Source organism: Oncorhynchus clarkii, chromosome 10, assembly GCF_045791955.1.
Source record: "Oncorhynchus clarkii lewisi isolate Uvic-CL-2024 chromosome 10, UVic_Ocla_1.0, whole genome shotgun sequence".
Classification (NCBI taxonomy): Eukaryota; Metazoa; Chordata; class Actinopteri; order Salmoniformes; family Salmonidae; genus Oncorhynchus; species Oncorhynchus clarkii.
In genome coordinates, this window is record NC_092156.1 from 603,136 (window position 1) to 627,106 (window position 23,971).

At 42.6% G+C, this 23,971-nt stretch overlaps 1 protein-coding gene across 2 annotated transcripts; it reads left to right on the top strand.

Moving 5' to 3' along the window:
• Positions 1 to 23,159, top strand: LOC139417903 (nectin cell adhesion molecule 1a). Of its 2 annotated transcripts, XM_071166887.1 has the most exons (11): positions 559 to 696; positions 2,224 to 2,336; positions 2,414 to 2,530; positions 2,789 to 2,930; positions 3,827 to 3,944; positions 8,186 to 8,367; positions 13,134 to 13,251; positions 16,882 to 17,033; positions 17,129 to 17,270; positions 21,476 to 21,545; positions 21,727 to 22,114. In XM_071166887.1, the coding sequence occupies exons 1-11, from the start codon at positions 645 to 647 to the stop codon at positions 22,030 to 22,032; spliced, it is 1,512 nt and encodes a 503-aa protein (XP_071022988.1). In that variant the 5' UTR covers positions 559 to 644; the 3' UTR covers positions 22,033 to 22,114. The 2 variants fall into 2 exon arrangements, with proteins under 2 accessions (XP_071022987.1, XP_071022988.1); XM_071166886.1 differs by lacking the exon at positions 21,476 to 21,545 and having other exon boundaries at positions 1 to 696; positions 21,727 to 23,159.
• Positions 23,160 to 23,971: the final 812 nt, after the last annotated feature.

The following is a 23,971-nucleotide window of genomic DNA, read 5'->3' on the forward strand; positions in this document are numbered from 1 at the left end:
ATTATCTAACGCTACACAGCAAGCTGAAACAATTATCCAACACTACACAACAAGCTGTAACTATTATCTAACGCTACACAGCAAGCTGAAACTCTGAAGACATTTAGTGGCAACTAACAACTGACAACAAGCTGCGACAGGAGTTAATTTCACTACCGACTACCAGCTAAGAACATAACAACCAGTCACTAGCTGAAACTACAGTGTGACAGCTGTTAGAACTATTCTGTTGGAACAATTCTGTTGGAACTATTCTATCAGAACTATTCTATTAGAACTATTCTGTTGGAACTATTCTGTTGGAACCATTCTATTAGAACTATTCTGTTAGAACCATTCTATCGGAACTATTCTATCGGAACTATTCCGTTGGAACTATTCCGTTGGAACTATTCCGTTGGAACTATTCCGTCGGAACTATTCTGTTGGAACTATTCTGTTGGAACTATTCTGTTGGAACCATTCTATTAGAACTATTCTGTTGGAACTATTCTGTTGGAACCATTCTATTAGAACTATTCTGTTAGAACCATTCTATTGGAACTATTCTATCAGAACTATTCCGTTGGAATTATTCCGTCGGAACTATTCTGTTGGAACTATTCTGTTGGACCTACAAGGAAGGTGGCGCCAGTGGAGTTGTCATGGAGAATTCTGTGTTGTGGATATTCCTGACAGCAACATGTGTTATTAAAGGTGAGATAACCTCTAGTCTACCCTCTAACCATAACCCTACCATCAGAGAGTTGGTTCATCCTACAGCATACATCTTCAATCTGTAAATTAAGATCACACCTTATCCTCTGGTGTTCCACCGGGTTTAACTCTGAGAACAGCTGCCACACCACATTAACACTTCTATACATAAACAATATATTACACACACACACAGACAGACAGACAGACACATGCACACTAACACACACACACACGTAGGTCTGTATTCTGTCTGTTTGCTTGCCTGCCTGTCTGTTGATATCGCTCTGGTTCCAGAACACAGATGAAACATGTAATCCCTGAGCTCCTCTTGAACGCTCTCCAACACACACTACTCATGCTGGCAGTGCCAGAGATCACACACACACTACATATCCAAATAGTCCAACAGATTACAATCAATTTGGCAGAGTAGAAGTGGAAGCAGACTGTATCTGGGCCAAACACACACACACACACACACACAAACATTACTTTGAAAAATCAACATTTCAGCCTAAAGTAATTTTTCTGCCTTTGTCAGAATTAAGAAATGTTGGGTATATGTTGCTACTCTGCTGCTGTGTTAGCAAGCTGGAAGCTATCTGTTGGTTAACTGTTAGAGAGCTTTTACTCAGCTGTTAACGAGATGGTAGTTAGCTGTTGGCTAGCTGTTAGTTAGCTGTTAGCTGTTAGTTAGCTGGTAGCTAGGTGGTAGCTGTTAGTTAGCTGTTACATAACTGTAACAGCTGTTATTTTGCTGTTAGTTAGCTGTCTGTTAGCTGGTAACTAACTATTAGTTAGCGTTTAGTTAGGTGTTAGTTAGCATTTAGTTAGCTGTTAGTTAGCTCTTATCTTGCTGTTGGTTAGCTGGTAGCTAACTGTTAACTATCTGTTAGCTCGCTGGAAGTTGGATCATAAAGGAAAGTATAGGCACAGAGAATATTTTTTTTACATTTTGAAGTAACAGCAGAGTTATCAATATCTAGTAGTTATTCATCAAAGTGCTACCGTTAGTACCTCTTAGTTCATTTCCAGTGTATTTTTTAAAGTGTGTGTCTGCGTGCGTGTGTGTAGTAGGTCACATGGTCAGTAAGACAAACAGCCTCTCATTCCAGGTCAATCACAGACTAGAGATTAAACAGTTAATCCCTCTCTATTGCTCTCCCCTTCTATCTCTCTCTCCCCTTCTCTCTCTCTCTCTCTCTCTCTCTCTCTCTCTCTCTCTCTCCCCTTCTCTCTCTATCTCTCTCTCTGACTCTATCTTCTTTCTCTCTTTCCTTCCCTACATGCTATATTTTCCCAATGAGTGTGAGTGTGTGTGTGTGTGTGTGTGTGTGTGTGTCAGACAGGTAGGCTGTGCTCCTCTCTGTTCCTCACCTAAAGCTTAGGTCTAACCCTAACCCTAATGAGCTCAGCTACAGAGCTGGCCTGATCCCACTGGGTGACGGCGTATGTATACCTAACCATAACCCCATTTAACTGAGCAGCAGTGTATCTAACTTCTGTGTGTATTGTGTGTCCTAGGTGTGTGTAGTCAGTCAGTCCAGATGGAAGCTGGACAGTCAGGGTTCGTGGGCTCTAAGGTGGATCTACCATGTATTTTTATTAACAGCATCCCACCTGTCAAGATCTCACAGGTAAACATCACACACACACACATGCAATCAATACAACATCTGCAAGAACTTTGCCTTGAATTCTTCCCTCCCTCCAGGTGACATGGCAGAAGGTGATCAATGGAAAGAAACAGAACGTGGCGATAGCTAACCCGTCTCTAGGCGTGTCTGTGGCTCCGCCCTTCAAAGACAGAGTCAGCTTCAAAAACCCTGTGGTGAGGATGATGTGGAGTTGCAGTTGTGTTGTGGTTGTGGTTGTGTTGCAGTTGTGTTGTGGTTGTGTTGTGGTTGTGCTTGTGTTGCGGTTGTGTTCTAACCTTGCCATGCAGTCTTGTGGTTGTCATTATGGTTGTGTTGAGGTTGTTTTGTGGTTGTTGTGCTTGCGGTTGTGTTGTGGTTGTGTGGTGGTTGGGTTGTGGTTGTGTTGTGTTGTGGTTGTAGTTGGTCTCTAAATATATGGCTCTGATGTTAAGGTGCGGAGGAGAACTCCGTCCCTGGAGGACACCACTCTGACCTTCTCGTCTCTGCGACTGTCTGACGAGGCCAGATACATCTGTGAATACACTACCTTCCCTGCTGGCAACCGCGAAAACACGGTCAACCTCACAGTCTACGGTAAGACCACAACACAGCCACTATGCGGATGTCGGCCAACACGGGTTAACTCTCAATCTGATTGAATATAGGCCAATGTTTCTGCGTTCACAGAGATTGCATTCATGGGTCAGTGCTGCTTTCAGTATGTCGGCTCAATGGTGAATGCGCATAAAGATGGCAGAATTCAGATAAGACGTCCTTGTTTTAGCACTATCCAATGAGTCTTGAAGATGAAATTGGGATCATATATACTGTGCTAATGAACATACATTAAAAAAAGAGTAATGGAGAGCAATGTACAATATGGTGAATTTACCAAAATGAGAAATTTGTGTTAAGTGCATGGGGATCATCATCTTTATGCACCTCCGCTATTAAAAATTGACTTTAAACGCCACATTGTCTACAACCAACGATGGGATTGAATCCTGGCCTGAGGATTGTATAATGATTGAATCCTGGCCTGAGGATTGTATAATGATTGAATCCTGGCCTGAGGATTGTATAATGATTGAATCCTGGCCTGAGGATTGTATAATGATTGAATCCTGGCCTGAGGATTGTATAATGATTGAATCCTGGCCTGAGGATTGTATAATGATTGAATCCTGGCCTGAGGATTGTAAAATGATTGAATCCTGGCCTGAGGATTGTATAATGATTGAATCCTGGCCTGAGGATTGTATAATGATTGAATCCTGGCCTGAGGATTGTATAATGATTGAATCCTGGCCTGAGGATTGTATAATGATTGAATCCCGGCCTGTGTAATATGTCATGTGATATCCTTGGGGCCTTGTACACCACATTTCCTGTAACTCAAATTATGTCTAGCAGCTATGTTGCTGTGCTGTGATTTGACCAACTGTTGCTGTGCTGTGTTTGGCCAAGTTGTGATTTTGTTGTTGGTCCAGCCCGACCTTTGACCCAGATGAGTTTGTCGACACCCACACTGGTAGCTCGGTCATCCAATCTGAAGACGCCGGTCGCCACCTGCCTCTCAGCCAATGGGAAGCCTCCAGGAACCATCAGGTGGGACACCACCGTGTGTGTTTGTTTGTGTGTAAACAGCTCTCACGTAGTAATATTTCAAATAGATGGAAAAATCTGTGGAATAAGTAAGGATGGGTTAGGGTTAGCGATTTAATCACTCTAAGGTAGTGTCGCTAGGTGTACTCCTTACACCGATACCCAGTACCCAGAGGTACTCCGATGTTATGATTGTAAAACCGTGTAGTGTTCAGGAGGCCTAAGACAGGAGATGTGATTGACCTGCACACTTTGACACTAAAGCTTCATGAAACAGTTTGAAAATAAAGCGTTATGAAACAACTTGAAACTACAAATCGTTATGAAAAGTTAACACTACAAAGCTTTATGAAACAGACACTCTAAAGCTTCATGAAATAGTTTAAAGTCCATAGCTTTATGAAACAGTTTAAAGTCCATAGCTTTATGAAACAGTTTAAAGTCCATAGCTTTATGAAACAGTTTGACACTCAAGCCTCATCTGATGTATGAAACAGTTTGACACTCCCACTGCACCAACTACCCTAGTTTCACAGTACTAATTATCCTAACACCTCTGGAAGATTAACCACTTCCATGCCAGTCAGAAGAATTTAAGGGCTCTATTAAAAACAGATTTTCTGAAGTGTTCTTCAGCTTACAAGCCTCCCCCTTTTTCCTCTAAACATAAGGATGGTGATTATGGCCAAAAAGTTATATTTTTGTTTCATCAGACCAGAGGACATTTCTCCAAAAAGTATGATCTTTGTCCCCATGTGCAGTTGCAAACCGTAGTCTGGCTTTTCTATGGCGGTTTTGGAGCAGTGACTTCTTCCCTGCTGTTGAATTTATTATGGATAAATGAATAAACAATATCCCCATTTTAAATAGAATTGTATCTAGGTAAACTTATACTCTGTATGTTTAATAGACAATATGAGTTCATAAGAAGAAATTGTGTGACAGGAGAAAGGAGTAATAAAATGTTAAAGAACACCATTCCAACTGGGCAGGAACAAATGGGTTGTGGACTGTGTAAACACATAAGGTCGTTAGCCTATGGTTGACCCAACCTGAAACTTAGCTCTGGGGTTCTTAGATTAGGCAGTGAGTGCATTCCTAGGGTTTCTGTTAATTACAACTGTCAGTTCAGTGGTGATCGATAATGTTGAGGGGTCAAAAGTTATCTGGGAGTGTGTTAGTAAGTTAGAATGAACTTTTCACCTTACTTTGTCCTGTCGAGAGGAGGGGGTTCGGTTAAGGCAGTGAAATGACGTCATGATCTGTATTTAAACTGATGCATGTGTTTGAGTGGTAGAGCGCTCCGAGAATAAATTCTATTACCTATTATTTAAAGACTGGTCTGCGTCTATTTTATGCAAACAAGAAATCTTACAAATTCTCATAAAATAGATGAAGGGCTTTCAATTGATGAAAGCACATTGGCTTAATTAAATTATATTAACACTTGCTGAGCGGCCTTTCAGGTTATATCGATTTAGGACTCGTTTTACTGTGGATATAGATAATTTTGTACCTGTTTCCTTCAGCATTTGTTGCTGTTGTTACTGTTGTTCTGGGATTGATTCGCACTTTTCACACCAAAGTACGTTCATCTCTAGGAGACAGTATGCGTCTCCTTCCTGAGCAGTATGATGGCTGCATGGTCCCATGGTGTTTATACTTACGTACTATTGTTTGTACAGATGAACGTGGTACCTTCAGGCATTTGGAAATTGCTCCCAAGGATGAACCAGACTTGTGGAGGTCCATCATTATTTTTCTGAGATCTTGGCTGATTTCTTTTAATTTTCCCATGATGTCAAGGAAAGAGGCACTGAGTTTGAAGGTAGGCCTTGAAATACATCCACAGGTACACCTCCAATTGACTCAAATGATGTCAATTAGCCTATCAGAAGCTTCAAAAGCCATGACAACATTTTCTGGAATTTTCCTAGATGTTTAAAGGCACAGTCAACTTAGTGTATGTAAACTTCTGACCCACTGGAATTGTGATGCAGTGCATTATAAGTGAAATAATCTGTCTGTAAGCAATTGTTTGAAAAATTGCTTGTGTCATGCACAAAGTAGATGTCCTATCCAATTGGCAAGACTATAGTTTGTTAACAAGAAATTTGTGGAGTGGTTGAAAACTGAGTTTTAGTGACTCCAACCTAAGTGTATGTAAACTTGGATACAACATCTGGATGCCAGGAAGCTTGGTCACAGTGATGTACTGGGCCCTACGAACTACCCTCTGTAGCACCTTACGGTCAGATGCCGAGCAGTTGCCATATCAGGCGTTGAAGTAACCGGTCAGGATGCTTTCAATGGTGCAGCTGTTTATACCGTTTGAGGATCTGAGGACCCATGCCAAATCTTTTTAGTTTCCTGAGGGGGAATAGGCGTTGTCTTGCCCTCTTCACGACTGTCTTGGTGTGTTTAACACATGATAGTTTGTTGGTGATGTGGACATCAAGGAACTTGAAGCTCTCAACCTGCTCCACTACAGCCCCATTGATGAGAATTGGGGCGTGCTCGGTCCCCCTTTTTTTATAGTCCACAACCATTACCTTTGCCTTGATCATGTTAATGGAGAGGTTGTTATCCTGGCACCACAATGCCAGGTCTCTGACCTCGTCCCTATAGGCTGTCTCATCATTGTCGGTGGTCAGGCCTACAACTGTTGTGTCGTCTGCAAATTTAATGATGGTGTTGGAGTTGTGCTTGGCCATGCAGTCATGGGTGAACAGGGAGTACAGTAGGGGACTGAGCACGCACCCCTGAGGTGCCCCTGTGTTGAGGATCAGCGGGGCAGATGTGTTGTTACCTACTCTTACCACCTGGGAGCGGCCCATCAGGAAGTCCATGATCACAGTTTCAGAGGGAGGTTTTTCGTCCCAGGGTCCTTAGCTTATTGATGAGCTTTGAGGGCACTATGGTTTTGGACGCTGAGCTGTAGTCAATGAATAGCATTCTCACATAGGTGTTCCTTTTGTCCAGGTGGGAAAGGGTAGTGTGAAGTGCAATAGAGATCGCATCATCTGTGGATCTGTTGGGGCGGTATGCAAATTGGAGTGGGTCTAGTGGTTCTGGGATAATGGTTTTGATGTGAGCCATGAACAGCCTTTCAAAGCACTTCATGTCTACAGACTTGAGTACTACTGGTCAGTAGTCATTTAGGCATTTTACCTTGGTGTTCTTGGGCACAGGGACTATGGTGGTCTGCTTGAAACATGTTGGTATTACAGACTCTGTCAGGGACAGATTGAAAATGTCACTTGCCAGTTGGTCAGCTTATGCTCGGAGTACACGTCCTGGTAATTCGTCTGACCACGCGGCCTTTTGAATGTTGACATGTATAATAGTTAGAGTCCTGCTCCTTGAAAGCGGCAGCTCTAACCTTTAGTTCGTGGGGTTTATACACACATCTAAAATAATGTATCAGCCTACATAGAGGGGTTTATACACACATCTAAAATAATGTATCAGCCTACATAGAGGGGTTTATACACACATCTAAAATAATGTATTAGCTGACATAAAGGGCTTTTTACACACATCTAATAGCCCAACCTGCACATACTGAAACTAATACTTTGGCGCACGTTTTTAAGGACACCTCAGATATTGCCACCCCTCCCACCTCAGCAGCAGATAAGACAGATAAGACAGATAAAACATCAATCCCGGCATCAATCCCGGCACTAGGGTTTGGAAATATAAGAGACCCGGTGTTGACAATGCCTTAGACAATTGCTCTGGCATAAGGCCAGTCAAAAATAGAGCTCTAAAGGCTTCATGAAACAGTTTGACACTCTAAAGCTCTATGACACAGTTTGTAACAACAAGGCTTCATGAAACAGTTTGACACTAAAGCTCTACGACACAGTTTGTAACTACAAGGCTTCATGAAACAGTTTGACACTAAAGCTCTACGACACAGTTTGTAACTACAAGGCTTCATGAAACAGTTTGACACTCTAAAGCTCTACGACACAGTTTGTAACTACAAGGCTTCATGAAACAGTTTGACACTCTAAAGCTCTATGCAACATAATCTCTCCAAAGTAAGAATTCAGACATTAATGATTCTCGAAGGTTTGATCTCAAACAGTGAACATATCAGTAACTGTTGCTAGCTTCAAATGTTATATGGAAGTTGATTTCCTGACTGCTTTGTGTGTGTGTTTGTTTTTCTCTGTGTGTCTGTGTGTGTTTCTCTCTGTGTGTCTGTGTGTTCATGCGTGTGTGTGTGTGAGCAGGTGGGACACGCGTGTGCGTGGTGAGGCGACCACCCAGGAGATCCGTAACTCTGATGGGACGATCACGGTGCGAAGCGACTTCATCCTGGTACCCAGCAAGAATACACACCTGGAGAAACTCACCTGTATCACCTCCTATAACCAGGAGACATACACCGACTCTGTCACGCTGGACATACAGTGTAGGTCACACACACACATACAACATACTCACACACACACACACACACCAGGGTTGGGGTCAATTCCAATTGAATTTGAAATTCTAATTAAATTCTTGAATTCACTCATGAAATGGAGAATATATGTTGAATTCAGTTCGAATTCCAACAATAATTAAGTTAAGAAAAAAATGTAATCTTTGAAAATGAATTGATTTGGAATTCAGTATTTTTACATTTCCCAGTTCATGGAGTTAATGCACATACGACATACTCACTCACACACACACACACACACACACATGCACATAGTTAATGCACATAGTTAATGCACATAGTTAATGCACATAGTTAATGCACATAGTTAATGCACATAGTTAATGCACATAGTTAATGCACATAGTTAATGCACATAGTTAATGCACATAGTTAATGCACATAGTTAATGCACATAGTTAATGCACATAGTTAATGCACATAGTTAATGCACATAGTTAATGCACATAGTTAATGCACATAGTTAATGCACATAGTTAATGCACATAGTATCAAACATTGACTGCAGGATTCATTTTAAATAATTGAAACCTAATTTCAACTCTTTCTACATGTCCAGTATAGGCTTTCTGAACAGTGATTGAAACCTAATTTCAACTCTTTCTACATGTCCAGTATAGGCTTTCTGAACAGTGATTGAAACCTAATTTCATCTCTTTCTACATGTCCAGTATAGGCTTTCTGAACAGTGATTGAAACCTAATTTCATCTCTTTCTACATGTCCAGTATAGGCTTTCTGAACAGTGATTGAAACCTAATTTCATCTCTTTCTACATGTCCAGTATAGGCTTTCTGAACAGTGATTGAAACCTAATTTCATCTCTTTCTACATGTCCAGTATAGGCTTTCTGAACAGTGATTGAAACCTAATTTCATCTCTTTCTACATGTCCAGTATAGGCTTTCTGAACAGTGATTGAAACCTAATTTCAACTCTTTCTACATGTCCAGGCTTTCTGAACAGTGATTGAAACCTAATTTCAACTCTTTCTACATGTCCAGTATAGGCTTTCTGAACAGTGATTGAAACCTAATTTCAACTCTTTCTACATGTCCAGTATAGGCTTTCTGAACAGTGACATGATCGGCCTGAAAGGTCTGTGTACTTTTTAACATTTCCTATTAGATGACAAGATAAAAATGCGGAAAGGGTCGTTCTTCGTTTATTTGATTTGAATCTGAAATCAAACACATAAACGGTTTTGTTTTTTGTTTTTATTGTCTAAAGGAAATATTAAATGAAAAACTGAACAATGATTTGATTATTCAAATGTTGTGTTTTTAATTATCGGTTCTGGTTCGACCCGTGCACTGTACGTTTTTGCCAATTAATATCAATGGCTTCTTGACAACACAGAAAATGATAAATGGGTCATTCATCATGTTTTTGATCTGATATGATTATTTATTTAAAAAAATGTTTCTCATTCCAATGATTTGATGATTGACAGTCACTGCAGTTGGTCATGTGACAGGTCCTGAGTCCAAATTGATCTAGGTCGGTGAGACAGTCACTTCCACAACATTTACAACCTTAACGCCTAACCTATTACCTACATAATTGTTGATAGGCTCTATAATATGCCACCAATCTCTTCAGTGCCAACAAGCTTAGACAACATAGGCAAACAGCCACGGTCTGGTGAAATTCACGCGTCAGAACAGTTTTTAATTTTGCCTATGTCAGGATCTGTCCATTTGTGATGAGCCTATAAGCTACATCAATAATAAGGTATAATAAGGTATGATAGAATACCTCTGTCCACGGACCTAAAGCATATGACCTGCCCTTTTAAACTCTGATGCACAACTGTGCGTTAAAGGATCCTGGAGGGCAGGTAATTTGTCCCAGGTGATGCGTTGGGCAGACCGCACCACTTTCTGGAGAACCCTACGGTTGTGGGCGGTGCAGTTACCGTACCAGACGGTGATACAGCCAGACAGAATGCTCTCAATTGTGCATCTGTAAATGTTTGTGAGGGTTTTAGGTGGCAAGCCAAATTTCTTCAGCCTCCTGAGGTTAACCTCTAGCGACGAGCAATCCCGTATCCGGGAGCGTAATCATAGCCTCAAGCGCATTACCATAACGCAACGTTTCCTATTCATGAAAATCGTAAATGAAATAAATATATTCAAACACAAGCTTAGCCTTTTGTTAACAACACTGTCATCTCAGATTTTCAAAATATGCTTTTCAACCAAAGCTACACAAGCATTTGTGTAAGAGTATTGATAGCCTAGCATAGCATTAAGCCTAGCATTCAGCAGGCAACATTTTCACAAAAACAAGAAAAGCATTCAAATAAAATCATTTACCTTTGAAGAACTTCGGATGATTTCAATGACGAGACTCTCAGTTAGATAGCAAATGTTCATTTTTTCCAAAAATATTATTTGTGTTGGCGAAATAGCTCCGTTTTGTTCATCACGTTTGGCTAAGAAAAAGACCGGAAAATGCAGTCACTACAACGCCAAACTTTTTTCCAAATTAGCTCCATAATATCGACAGAAACATGGCAAACGTTGTTTAGAATCAATCCTCAAGGTGTTTTTCACATATCTATTCGATAATATATCAGTCCTGACAGTTGGTTTCTCATCAGAAGCGAATGGAAAAATACTGCAGCTGGAGATTACCCAATAATTGCAACGGAGGACACCAAGCGACCACCTGGTAGATGTAGTCTCTTATGGTCAATCTTCCAATGATATGCCTACAAATACGTCACAATGCTGTCGATACCTTGGGGAAGCGACAGAAAGCCTAAGCTCATTCGTGGCCCATTCACAGCCATATAAGGAGTCATTGGCATGAGGCGTTTTCAAAAAATGCGGCACTTCCTGATTGGATTTTTATCTGGGTTTCGCCTGTAACATCAGTTCTGTGGCACTCACAGACAATATCTTTGCAGTTTTGGAAACGTCAGAGTGTTTTCTTTCCAAATCTGTCAATTATATGCATAGTCGAGCATCTTTCGTGACAAAATATCTTGTTTAAAACGGGAACGTTTTTCATCCAAAAATTAAAATAGCGCCCCCTATATCCAAGAAGTTAAAGAGGCACTGTTGTGCCTTCTTCACCACACTGCCTGTGTGGGTGTACCATTTCAGTTTGTCAGTGATGTGTACGCCGAGAAACTTTAATCTTTCCACCTTCTCCACTGCGGTCCCATCAATGTGGATAGGGGGGTGCTCCCTCTGCTCTTTCCTGAAGTCCACGATCATCTCCTTTGTTTTGTTGACGTTGAGTGAGAAGTTATTTTCCTGACACCACACTCCCAGAGCCCTCACCTCCTCCCTGTAAGTTGTCTCGTCATTGTTGGTAATCAAACCTACTACTGTCGTCTGCAAACTTGATCATTGAGTTGGAGGCATGCATGGACATGCAGTCATGGGTGAACAGGGAGTACAGGAAGGGGCTGAGGACGCACCCTTGTGGGGCCCCAGTGTTGAGCATCAGCAAAGCGGAGGTGTTGTTTCCTACCTTCACCACCTGGGGACGGCCCGTCTGGAAGTCCATGACCCAGTTATACTGGGTGGGGTTCAGACCCAGGGCCTCGAGCTTAATGATGAGCTTAATGATGAGCTTGGAGGGTACTCTGGTGTTGAATGCTGAGCTATAGTCAATGAACAGCATTCTTACATTGGTCTACAACTGGTTCCATGACCATCCCAGGTTTACAATTTTCTTTCTCCCACCATATTCCCAATTTTTCAACCCAATTGAGAAATTTCAGCATGGTGGTGGAAGATGTATGATGTCAAACCCCATGAACGTATGGCCCTTCTCCAGGCAATGGAGGAGGCATGTGGTGACATTCCAGCAGAGTCCTGTCAGGGGTGGATGCCTCATGCCAAGGAGAATATCGCCTGTGATGTTTATGAAAATCTGTGGCCGGACCAGAACAGCAGACATGACTGATTTTGTTTTCACAATGGATTATTTGTTTCTGATTTCATTGTATTTTCACAGTTTCTTTATATATTTAATGCAATTGATCTAACATACAGTACAGTGGTACCAATAGGCCTATTTGTCTTCCTTTCCAAATGCAAAATATATTTACTTTGTTGGCATTTTTACTGTATGTGTGCATACAGTATGCTGTTTGACATGTATTGAGTCATGTTGAAATATCATTTTTGCATTTGTGTTCCTTTCTTGTTTGAGTACACACAAACAATATGCAGTATAATAACAACATCTTAGTCTTTACACTGAAATAGGTTCTGATAGTCGTGTTTTGAATAGGTCACATTAGTGCGATCTCAGTTGTCACTAAGTTAGATTAATTTGATGTGTGTGTGTGTGTCATTTGTATACAGAATTTCATTTTGATTGCTGTGTTTCATTTTGCAAGATGTCTGTGGGGTTTGGGGAAATTGGTTAACTGTTTTGTCTTTAGAGGTTTGAGTATCTGAGATTTAGTTTCAGCAAAGGTGTGCTAACAATTGGGAAAAACTGTAAGAAGTCATTGAAAATAAATGCCCTTTTTTCAATGATTGAATTGTAATTGTACTTTACTTCCTTCAATTAGAATTGAGCCCAACCCTGATACACACATTCACACACACTCCAGCGCACATACACACACGCCAGTGCACATGCACACCCACTTTCACCGTCCCACTGACTTACTCACTTGTGCAAATTATTGTAAGTGGCTCTGGATAAAAGTGTCTTCTAAATGGCATATATGAAAGTATTCTATATTATTATTTTACATCAGATGAACCAGAGGTGTCAGTGGAGGGGTTCGATGGGAACTGGTACCTGGACCGTCAGAACGTTGAGCTCACATGTCTGACCGATGCCAACCCACCTGTCTCTCTGTTCCAGTGGAGAATGTGAGTAACTGCTGACCTCTAACCCCTAACCTCTAACCCTATGCGTAATTGTGAGTATACCAGTGGCATAGCGATATAAAGAGGGCGCTAGATGGATGTAGCTTGTTTTAGCATGGACAGCACCATTGAGGAATGTTTTAACCTCTACTGACTCCCCATCCCGCATGCGGGAGAGTAATCATCGCCTGACACTAATTAGCATAACGCAACGGACATAAATATCCCTAGAAAATATTCCTATTCATGAAAATCACAAATGAAATATATTGAGACACAGCTTAGCCTTTTGTTAATCACCCTGTCATCTCAGATTTTCAAAATATGCTTTACAGCCAAAGCTAGTCAAGCATTTGTGTAAGTTTATCGATAGCCTAGCATAGCATTTTGTCCAGCTAGCAGCAGGTAACTTGGTCACGGAAATCAGAAAAGCAATCAAATTAAATCGTTTACCTTTGATGAGCTTCGGATGTTTTCACTCACGAGACTCCTAGTTAGATAGCAAATGTTCCTTTTTTCCAAAAATATAATTTTTGTAGGCGAAATAGCTCTGTTTGTTCTTCACGTTTGGCTGAGAAATCGCCCGGAAATTGCAGTCACGAAAACGACAAAAAATATTCCAAATTAGCTCCATAATATCGACAGAAACATGGCAAACGTTGTTTATAATCAACCTCAAGGTGTTTTTCAAATATCTATTCGATAATATATCCATTGGGAAAATTAGTTTTTCAGTAGGACCGATTGGAGTAATGGCTACCTCTGTATTTTACGCGAGAATCTCTCTGGGGGCATCAGGCGACCACTTGTGCAATGTAGCCGCCTACGGCTATTCTTCAACATAAATGCGTAAAACTACGTCACAATGATGTAGACACCTTGGGGAATACGTAGAAATCGTAAGCTGGTTGAAAGCACATTCACAGCTCAATAGGGACTCATTGGAACGCAGCGCTTTCAAAATATGGGGCTCTTCCGGATTGGATTTTTCTCAGGCTTTCGCCTGCAACATCAGTTCTGTTATACTCACAGACAATATCTTTACAGTTTTGGAAACGTTAGAGTGTTTTCTATCCTAAGCTGTCAATTATATGCATATTCTAGCATCTTGTCCTGACAATATATCCCGTTTAAAACGGGAATGTTTTTTTTCCAAAAATGCAACAGGTTTTAATAGTCAAAAGATGGGGCTTCCTATAGGTTAAGGAAGGATCACTTAATTCCATCCAGGTAATCAGGAGTGATCAGTCAATGAATTATAGTGCTGAGAAAACATTCCATAACTGCAGCTGGAAGTAAATCACTAACCTTGTCTTTATACCTGTTCAGACAACACCCTCCAGGGGGCAGCAGTAAATCACCAACCTTGTCTTTATACCTGTTCAGACAACATCCTCCAGGGGGCAGCAGTAAATCACTAACCTTGTCTTTATACCTGTTCAGACAACACCCTCCAGGGGGCAGTAAATCACCAACCTTGTCTTTATACCTGTTCAGACAACATCCTCCAGGGGGCAGCAGTAAATCACTAACCTTGTCTTTATACCTGTTCAGACAACACCCTCCAGGGGGCAGCAGTAAATCACTAACCTTGTCTTTATACCTGTTCAGACAACACCCTCCAGGGGGCAGCAGTAAATCACTAACCTTGTCTTTATACCTGTTCAGACAACATCCTCCAGGGGGCAGCAGTAAATCACTAACCTTGTCTTTATACCTGTTCAGACAACACCCTCCAGGGGGCAGCAGTAAATCACTAACCTTGTCTTTATACCTGTTCAGACAACACCCTCCAGGGGGCAGCAGTAAATCACTAACCTTGTCTTTATACCTGTTCAGACAACACCCTCCAGGGGGCAGCAGTAAATGACTAACCTTGTCTTTATACCTGTTCAGACAACATCCTCCAGGGGGCAGCAGTAAATCACTAACCTTGTCTTTATACCTGTTCAGACAACACCCTCCAGGGGGCAGTAATCACCAACCTTGTCTTTATACCTGTTCAGACAACACCCTCCAGGGGGCAGCAGTAAATCACTAACCTTGACTTTATACCTGTTCAGACAACACCCTCCAGGGGGCAGTAAATCAACAACCTTGTCTTTATACCTGTTCAGACAACATCCTCCAGGGGGCAGCAGTAAATCACTAACCTTGTCTTTATACCTGTTCAGACAACACCCTCCAGGGGGCAGCAGTAAATCACTAACCTTGTCTTTATACCTGTTCAGACAACACCCTCCAGGGGGCAGCAGTAAATCACTAACCTTGTCTTTATACCTGTTCAGACAACATCCTCCAGGGGGCAGCAGTAAATCACTAACCTTGTCTTTATACCTGTTCAGACAACACCCTCCAGGGGGCAGTAAATCACTAACCTTGTCTTTATACCTGTTCAGACAACACCCTCCAGGGGGCAGTAAATCACCAACCTTGTCTTTATACCTGTTCAGACAACATCCTCCAGGGGGCAGCAGTAAATCACTAACCTTGTCTTTATACCTGTTCAGACAACACCCTCCAGGGGGCAGTAAATCACCAACCTTGTCTTTATACCTGTTCAGACAACACCCTCCAGGGGGCAGTAATCACCAACCTTGTCTTTATACCTGTTCAGACAACACCCTCCAGGGGGCAGCAGTAAATGACTAACCTTGTCTTTATACCTGTTCAGACAACATCCTCCAGGGGGCAGCAGTAAATCACTAACCTTGTCTTTATACCTGTTCAGACAACACCCTCCAGGGGGCAGCAGTAAATCACTAACCTTGTCTTTATACCTGTTCAGACAACACCCTCCAGGGGGCAGCAGTAAATCACTAACCTTGTCTTTATACCTGTTCAGACAACACCCTCCAGGGGGCAGTAAATCACTAACCTTGTCTTTATACCTTTCAGACAACATCCTCCAGGGGGCAGCAGTAAATCACTAACCTTGTCTTTATACCTGTTCAAACAACACCCTCCAGGGGGCAGTAAAACACCACCCTTGTCTTTATACATGTTCAGACAACACCCTCCAGGGGGAAGTACATTTTATTTATTTAACCTTTATTTCACTAGGCAAGTCAGTTAAGAACAAATTATTATGTACAATGATGGCCTAGGAACAGTGGGTTAACTGCCTTCTTCAGGGGCAGAATGACTGATTTTTACCTTGTCAGCTCGGAGATTCGATCTAGCAATTTTTTGGTTACTGGCCCAAATCACCAACCTTGGCATATACCTGATCAGACCACACCCTCCAGGGGCAGTAAATCATCAACCTTGTCTTTAAACCTGTTCAGAAAACACCCTCCAGGGGGCAGTAAATCATCAACCTTGGCTTCATACCAGTTTACACAACACTCTCCAGGGGGCCATAAATCACCAACCTTGTCGTTATACCTGTTCAAACATCACCCTCTAGGTGACAGTATGCACCTTTTCAGTTTGTTTACTCCTTTAAAATGGAGAACGCCCTCAATGGTGTCACAGAAGCCATTATGTGATTAAATAAAAAGATGAGTCCTGTTTATAATTCTATGGTCTGTTTGATGTTTATGAAGCTATTCATGTTATGTCATACTTGGAATAATGGCATTCATGTGTGTTTGTGTATGGGTGTGTGTGTGTGTGTGTGTGTACCTGCAGGTTGAATGGTTCCATACCGAACAGCGTAGAGATCCGTGACAATGTCCTGTTATTTAAAGGACCAATCAGATACGAGGTAGGAGGGACTTACGTCTGCGATGCAACCAATAGCATCGGGACAAGCTCCGCCTTCATGGAGATCAGCATCACAGGTAAGGTCATTTGGTTACAATGGTTACCTGGAGTGTGTGTTTGTGTGTGCGTCTGTGTGTGTGTGTGTGTAACTGTGTTTTTTCTCTCTGTGTAGAAGAGCCACTGCCCCAGGTGGGAACGGGTGATGTCTTCAGTGTTCTGGGCATGCTATTGGCTGTGGGGCTGATTCTGGGCGTGGCGATCACTGTGCTGCTTCTTAACAGGAGAAAACAGAGGGAAGAGATGGATGCTGACTCGTATGTATATCTTTAGTTATCAAACCTATTGTTATTTTCTGAATTCTTCTTGACATGGTCAGATAACTCAAGCTGAGAGAGGGTCACATTTTTTCTAATTTGACACACAGAAACTAGAAGCAATGAGTCATTTCGTCAAAAATAATGGCCTGTAGGTGGTACTGTTATAAGCAGTCTCACATAGACCGTCATATCCGCCACCCAGTTTGACTTAGAGACTTGAAACTCCTCATGCTGAACAAATTTGCCTCACTCACTAATAAGGTCCATTGAGATCGATTTTCCTCCATCTTGGAAATTTTGGAAAACATTTTAAAAAACTTCTTATGAACCATTGGTCAAAATTTGGCTGAGTTATTGAAACGTCTCAGGGCTTCCCAAGTGGTGCAGTGGTCTAAGGCACTGCATCACAGTTGCTTGCTGTGCCACTAGAGATCCTGGTTCAAGTCCAGGCTCTATCGCAGCTGGCTACGACCGAGAGACCCACACTTGGCCAGGTGTCATTCGGGTTAGGGGAGGGTTTGGCCGGCAGGGATGTCCTTGTCCCATCAAGGTCTAATGACTCTTGCAGCTGGCCGGGTGCATGCATGCTGACACAGTCGCCAGGTGTACAGTGTTTCCTCCAACACATTGGTGCGGCTGGCTTCTGGGTTAAATGGGCATTGTGTCAAGAAGCAGTGTGGCTTGGTTGGGTTGTGTTTCGGAGGACGCATGGCTCTCAACCTTTGTCTCTCCCGAGTCCATTGCAGCAATGAGACAACTACCAATTGGATACAATGAAAAAGGGGTAAAAAGTAAACAAAATTTTTTTTTAAAATACGTGTCACTGTATTTATATTTATTAATTGCCAAGGAACCAGCTACTCTTCTTGGAGTGCAGCAAAAATATGACAGCTATACCATTTTTTTTAGACATTACAACACATTCACAACAGATTTCACAATTAATTGTGTACCCTCAGGCCCCTACTCTACTACCACATATCTACAACACAAAATCCATGTGTACATGTGTTTATAGTCCAAGTCTCTGGTGGTATGTCTCTATAAGCTTGGCACATCTAGCAACTGGGATTTTTTAAAATTCTTCAAGGCAAAACTGCTCCAGCCATTTCAAGTAGGATGGGTTCCGCTGGTGTACAGCAATCTTTAAGTCATACCACTGATTCTCAATTGGATTGAGGTCTGGGCTTTGACTAGGCTATTCCAAGACATTTAAATGTTTCCCATTAAACCACTCAAGTGTTGCTTTAGCAGTACGCTTAGGGTCATCCCAGTCCCTTCAATGAAAAACATCCCCACAGCATGATGCTGCCACAACCATGCTTCACAGTGGGGATGGTGCTCTCGGGGTAATGCGAGGTGTTTGGGTTTGCACCAGAGATAGTGTTTTCCTTGATGGCCAAAAAGCTCAATTTTAGTCTCATCTGAACAGAGAGCCTTCTTCCATATGTTTGGGGAGTCTCCAACATGCCTTTTGGCGAACACCAAACATGTTTGCTTATTTTTTTTTTTAAGCAATGGCTCTTTTCTGGCCACTTCCGTAAAGCCCAGCTCTGTGGAGTGTACGGCTTAAAGTGGTCCTATGGACATGTACCCCTATCTTTGTTGTGGAGCTTTGCATTTCCTTCAGGGTTATCTTTGGTCTCTTTGTTGCCTCTCTGATTAATGCCCTCTATGCCTGGTCTGTGAGTTTTGGTGGGCAGCCCTCTCTTGGCAGGTTTTTTTGTGGTGCCATATTCTTTACATTTTGTGTAATGGATTTAATGGTGCTCCTTGGGATGCTCAAAGTCTCTGATATTTTTTTATAAATCAACCCTGATCTGTACTTCTCCACAACTTTGTCCCTGACCTGTTTGGAGAGCTCCTTGGTCTTCATGGTGTCGCTTGCTTTGTGGTGCCCCTTGCTTAGTGGTGTTGCAGACTCTGGGGCCTTTCAGAACAGGTGTATATATTCTGAGATCATGTGACAGATCATGTGACACTTAGATTATACACAAGTGTACTTTATTTAACTAATTATGTGACTTCTGAAGGTAATTGGTTGCACCAGATCTTATTTAGGGGGCTTCATACCAAAGGGGGTGAATACATATGCACGCACCACTTTTCCATTTGTTATTTTGGGGAATTTTTTCGGTTATTTTTTTAATTTCACTTCACCAATTTGGACTATTTTCTGTATGTCCATTACATGAAATCCAAATGAAAATCAATTTAAATTACACATTTTAATTAAACAAAATAGGAAAAATGCCAAGGGGGATGAATACTTTTGCAAGGCATTGTATGTGTATGCATTTGTCTGTGCCAATGTCTGTGTTGCTTCACAGTCCCCACTGTTCTATAAGGTATTTTTTAAATCTGATTGTACTGCTTGTATGAGTTACTAGATCGAGTAACCTGGATTATGCTCTGTTAGACAGTTAACTCTTCATCCACAATATAACAGGGGGTGTGATTCCACTCCGCAGAGGACTACCAACTTGAAACTCGTAATCGCTTTCATGGACATCCATAAGATCCACACTGAATTTGTGGTTGTACCTAAAATATAAATGCAGCATGAAACAATTTCAAAGATTTGACTGAGTTACAGTTCATATAAGGAAATCAGTCTATTGAAATAAATTCATTAGGCCCTAATCAGTTTCACATGCTTGGGACAACAGATATGCATCTGTTGGTCTCAGATACCTTAAATAAAAATAAGGTAATGGATCAGAAAACCAGTTAGTGTCTGGTGTTCACACCATTTGTCCTTTGCATAGAGTTGATCCGGCTGTTGATTGTTGCTGGATATTGGCGGGAACTGGAACACGCTGTCGTACACGTTGATCCAGAGCATCCCAAACATGCTCAATGGCTAACATGTCTGGTGATTATGCAGGCCATGGAAAAACTGGGATATTTTCAGCTTTCTGGAATTGTTTACAGATTCTTGTGACATTGGGCCGTGCATCATCATGCTGAAACATGAGGTGATGGCGGTGGATGAATGGCAAGACAATGGGCCTCAGGATCTCGTCACGGTATCCCTGTGCATTCAAATTCTCAGTGATAAAATGCAAATGTGTTTGTTGTCAGTAGCTTATGCTTGCCCATATCATAACCACATCTCCTCCATGGGGCACTCTGTTCCCAATGTTGACATCTTTAAACGGCTTGCACACATGACGCATGTTGTCTGCCATCTGTCCGGTACAGTTGAAACCGGGATTCATCCGGTTTCAAATCAGACCACACTTCTCCAGCATGCCAGTGGCCATTGAAGGTGAGCATTTGCCCACTGAAGTCGGTTACGACGCTGAACTGCAGTCAGGTCAAGACCCTGATGAGTACGACTAACCCAATTGAGATGGTTTGGGTGAGATGAGTTGGACTGTGGAGTGAAGGAAAAGCAGCCAACAAGTGCTCAGCATATGTGGGAACTCCTTCAAGGCTGTTGAAAAAGCATTCCAGGTGACTACCTCATGAAGCTGGTTGAGAGAATGCCAGAGTGTGCAAAGCTGTCATCAAGGCAAAGGGTGGCTACTTTGAAGAATCTAAAATATAACATATATTTGGATGTGTTTATTAACACTTTTTTGGTTACTACATGATTTTATCAGACCAGTGTCAGGCCTGAATTCGCCATGCCCGAAGATTATTCCCAAGATGATTGGCTAATGAAAACATCCATTGTGATGTGAATGAGAACCTGTGGCCAAATCCACAAGACAGAGTTGATGGAAATATATAGAAGTACAGTAATCAATCTTTTGTTTTGCTTTTTACAGTCAGGTGAGGAACACTGCAGTTGACCGTTAACTGTTTTTTCTTTTTTGTAGCTAATTATTTTTGCTTTGGTTCTCGAGTGGCGCAGTAGTCTAAGGCACTGCAGCTCAGTGTAAGACGCATCACTACAGGCCCTGGTTCAAAGCCAGGCTGTATCACAACCAGCTGTGATTGGGCACCCCGTAGGACGGCGTGCAATTGGTCCAGCGTCGTCTGGGTTTGGCCGGTGTAGGCTGTCATTGCAAATAAGAATTTTTCTTAACTGACTTAGTTAAATAAAATTATCTGATGGTCTATGCATGTTTATAGTTTAAATCATTTATTTTTATTTCACTGCTTTACTCTCTCTGTCTCTCTCTCCATTTCCCTCCCTCCCTCTCTCTCTCTTCCTCTTTCTCACTCTCGCTCTTTCTCTGCCCATCTCTCAGGACAGACTCTGCTCCTTCTCTTAAACTGGCTCCTCCTCCTGCCAGGAGAAAACCTGGTGATGAGTTCCAGGTAGAGGAGTGTGTGTATGTGTCTGTGTGTCTTTGTGCGTGTGTCTATGTGTGTCTGTGTGTTTTTGTGTGTTATTGTGGTGTGTGTATTTGTGTGTGCTCCCCAACACAGCAGACTATCTACCCGTCTGTCTGTCTTCTCTTCACTGCGGACTAACTACCTGTTTGTCTTCTCTTCACAGCGGTCAGGGAGGGTGTATGAGGACCTTCCCAACACAGCGGACTATGTCAGCTACCGACTGGCCTGCAACAAGGATGACTACCCAGAACCCTACTCTCCCCCCATCAACCCTCCCCTCTCCCTCCCCGACTCTCCACCTATCAACCCTCCCCTCTCCTTCCTCTCCCAGCACGCCTACACCCACTCCAACAATACCTTCTCCCCCGCCTCCCATCCCTCCTCTGTCTTCAGATATCCTTCCCTCCCCTCCCTATCCCCCCCTCCCGGCCTTGCACCCTACACCTTCCCTAAAGAACAGTATGTCTGACCTGTATCCACTGACCTGTAACACCTCTCTAGAGACCATGGACCAACAGCTTTTCTCTGTCTTCTGTTCTCCTGTCCTTCATCTTCTGTTCATCCACTGACCTCAGAATGTTTTCCAATCCTAGATATGAGTGTGTGTGTGTGTGTTTAAAGTGTGTTTTGTGCAAGGGGGCATTGTCATGCTGAAACAGGAAAGGGCCTTCCCCAAACTGTTACCACAAAGTTGGAAGCACAGAATTCAATGTTATTGAATTATTTCCCTTCACTGGAACTAAGATGCCTAGCCCGAACCATGAAAAACTGCCCCAGACCATTATTCCTCCTTCGCCAAACTTTGCAGTTGGCACTATGCATACAAGCAGGAAGCGTTCTCCTGGCATCCACCAAACCCAGATTCCTCGGACTGCCATATAATGAAGAGTGATTCATAACTCCATAGAACGTGTTTCCACTGCGCCAAAGTCCAATGGCGGCGAGATTTATACCACTCCAACCGACGCTTGGCATTGCGCATGGTGATCTTAGGCTTGTGTGCGGCTGCTCTGCCATTTAATGAACCTCCCGACGAACAGTTCTTGTGCTGATGTTGCTTCCAGAAGCAGTTTGGAACTCAGTAGTGAGTGTTGCAACCGAGGACAGGTGATTTTTACGGTGATATGCGCTTCAGCATTCCGCAGTCCTGTTTTGTGAGCTTATGTGGCCTACCATTTCACAGCTGAGCCGCTGCTGCTCCTAGACATTTCCACTTCACAATAACAGCACTTACAGTAGACGGGCAGCTCTAGCAGGCCAGAAATTTGATTAACTGACTTGTTGGAAAGGTGGCATCCTTTGACGGTGCCACGTTGAAAGTCACTAAGGTCTTCAGTAAGGCCATTCTACTGCGAATGTTTGGTGTCAGCATCAGCTGAAATAGCCCAATCCACTAAGTTGAAGTGGTGTAGCAGCAGCGTATATGATGATTGTATGTGAGTGGGTGTGTCAGTATACTATATGTATATGTACATATTATGTGTGTGTATGCAGATGATGGAGCGAGTGTTTTGTATGTGTGTTGGAGTATCAGTGTATAGGGCCCTGTGAGTGTGCATAGAGACTGTGCAAAAATAAAAATACAATACAAAGGTCATCTCCGATAGTCCGTGTAGCCATTTTGTTAGCTATTTAGTTAGCTATTTAGCAGTCTTATGGCATGGGGTTAGAAGCCTTTCAGGAGCCTGTTGATGTCAGACTTAATGCACCGGTACAGCGCGGAAGCAGAGTGAACAGTATATGGCTTGGGTGGTTGCAGTCTTTAATGATTTGCCAGGCCTTCCTTTCACACCACCTGATATAGAGGTCCTGGATGGTATGGAGCTCGGCCCCAGTGATGTACTGGTCTGTCCTCACCACCCTCTATAGCACCATGTGATCAAGGGCGGTGCTATTGCCATACCAAGCAGTAATGCAGCCAGTCAATAGGAGCCCAGGAGGTGATTAAGCACGCACCCCTGAGGGGCCCCAGTGTTGAGGATCAGCGTTGCAAAAGTGATGTTAACTACCCTCACGACCTGGGATCGGCCCGTCAGGAAGTCCAGGATCCAGTTGCAGAGGGAGGTATTCAGTCCCAGGGTCCTAAGGTTGGTGAGGAGTGTGCATTGGACAATGGTGTTGAACTTGTGTTTGTGTCTCTGTAAGTAAACAACGTCTAGCAGGTTGAAAAGCAATTGACATGCTTTAAATCCCAGGTCACAGTAACATAAACCTTCAGATGCACAACTAACCCTAACCTTAACCCAAACCCAGACCTCAAGTAGGGTATTGTCCCAAACCCAGACCTCTAGTAGGACATTACCCCAAACCCAGAACTCTAGTAGGACATTACCCCAAACCTAGACCTCTAGTAGGACATTACTCCAAACCCAGACCTATAGTAGGGCATTACCCCAAACCCAGAACTC

Bases quoted from the DNA above. Each gene is read 5' to 3' on its own strand.
- LOC139417903 (XM_071166886.1), top strand. From the start codon at position 645: ATGGAGAATTCTGTGTTGTGGATATTCCTGACAGCAACATGTGTTATT. The intron at 13,252-16,881 runs GTGAGTAACTGC...GTGTACCTGCAG, and splicing joins TCTCTGTTCCAGTGGAGAAT to GTTGAATGGTTCCATACCGA. The intron at 17,271-21,726 runs GTATGTATATCT...TTCTCTTCACAG, and splicing joins GAAGAGATGGATGCTGACTC to CGGTCAGGGAGGGTGTATGA.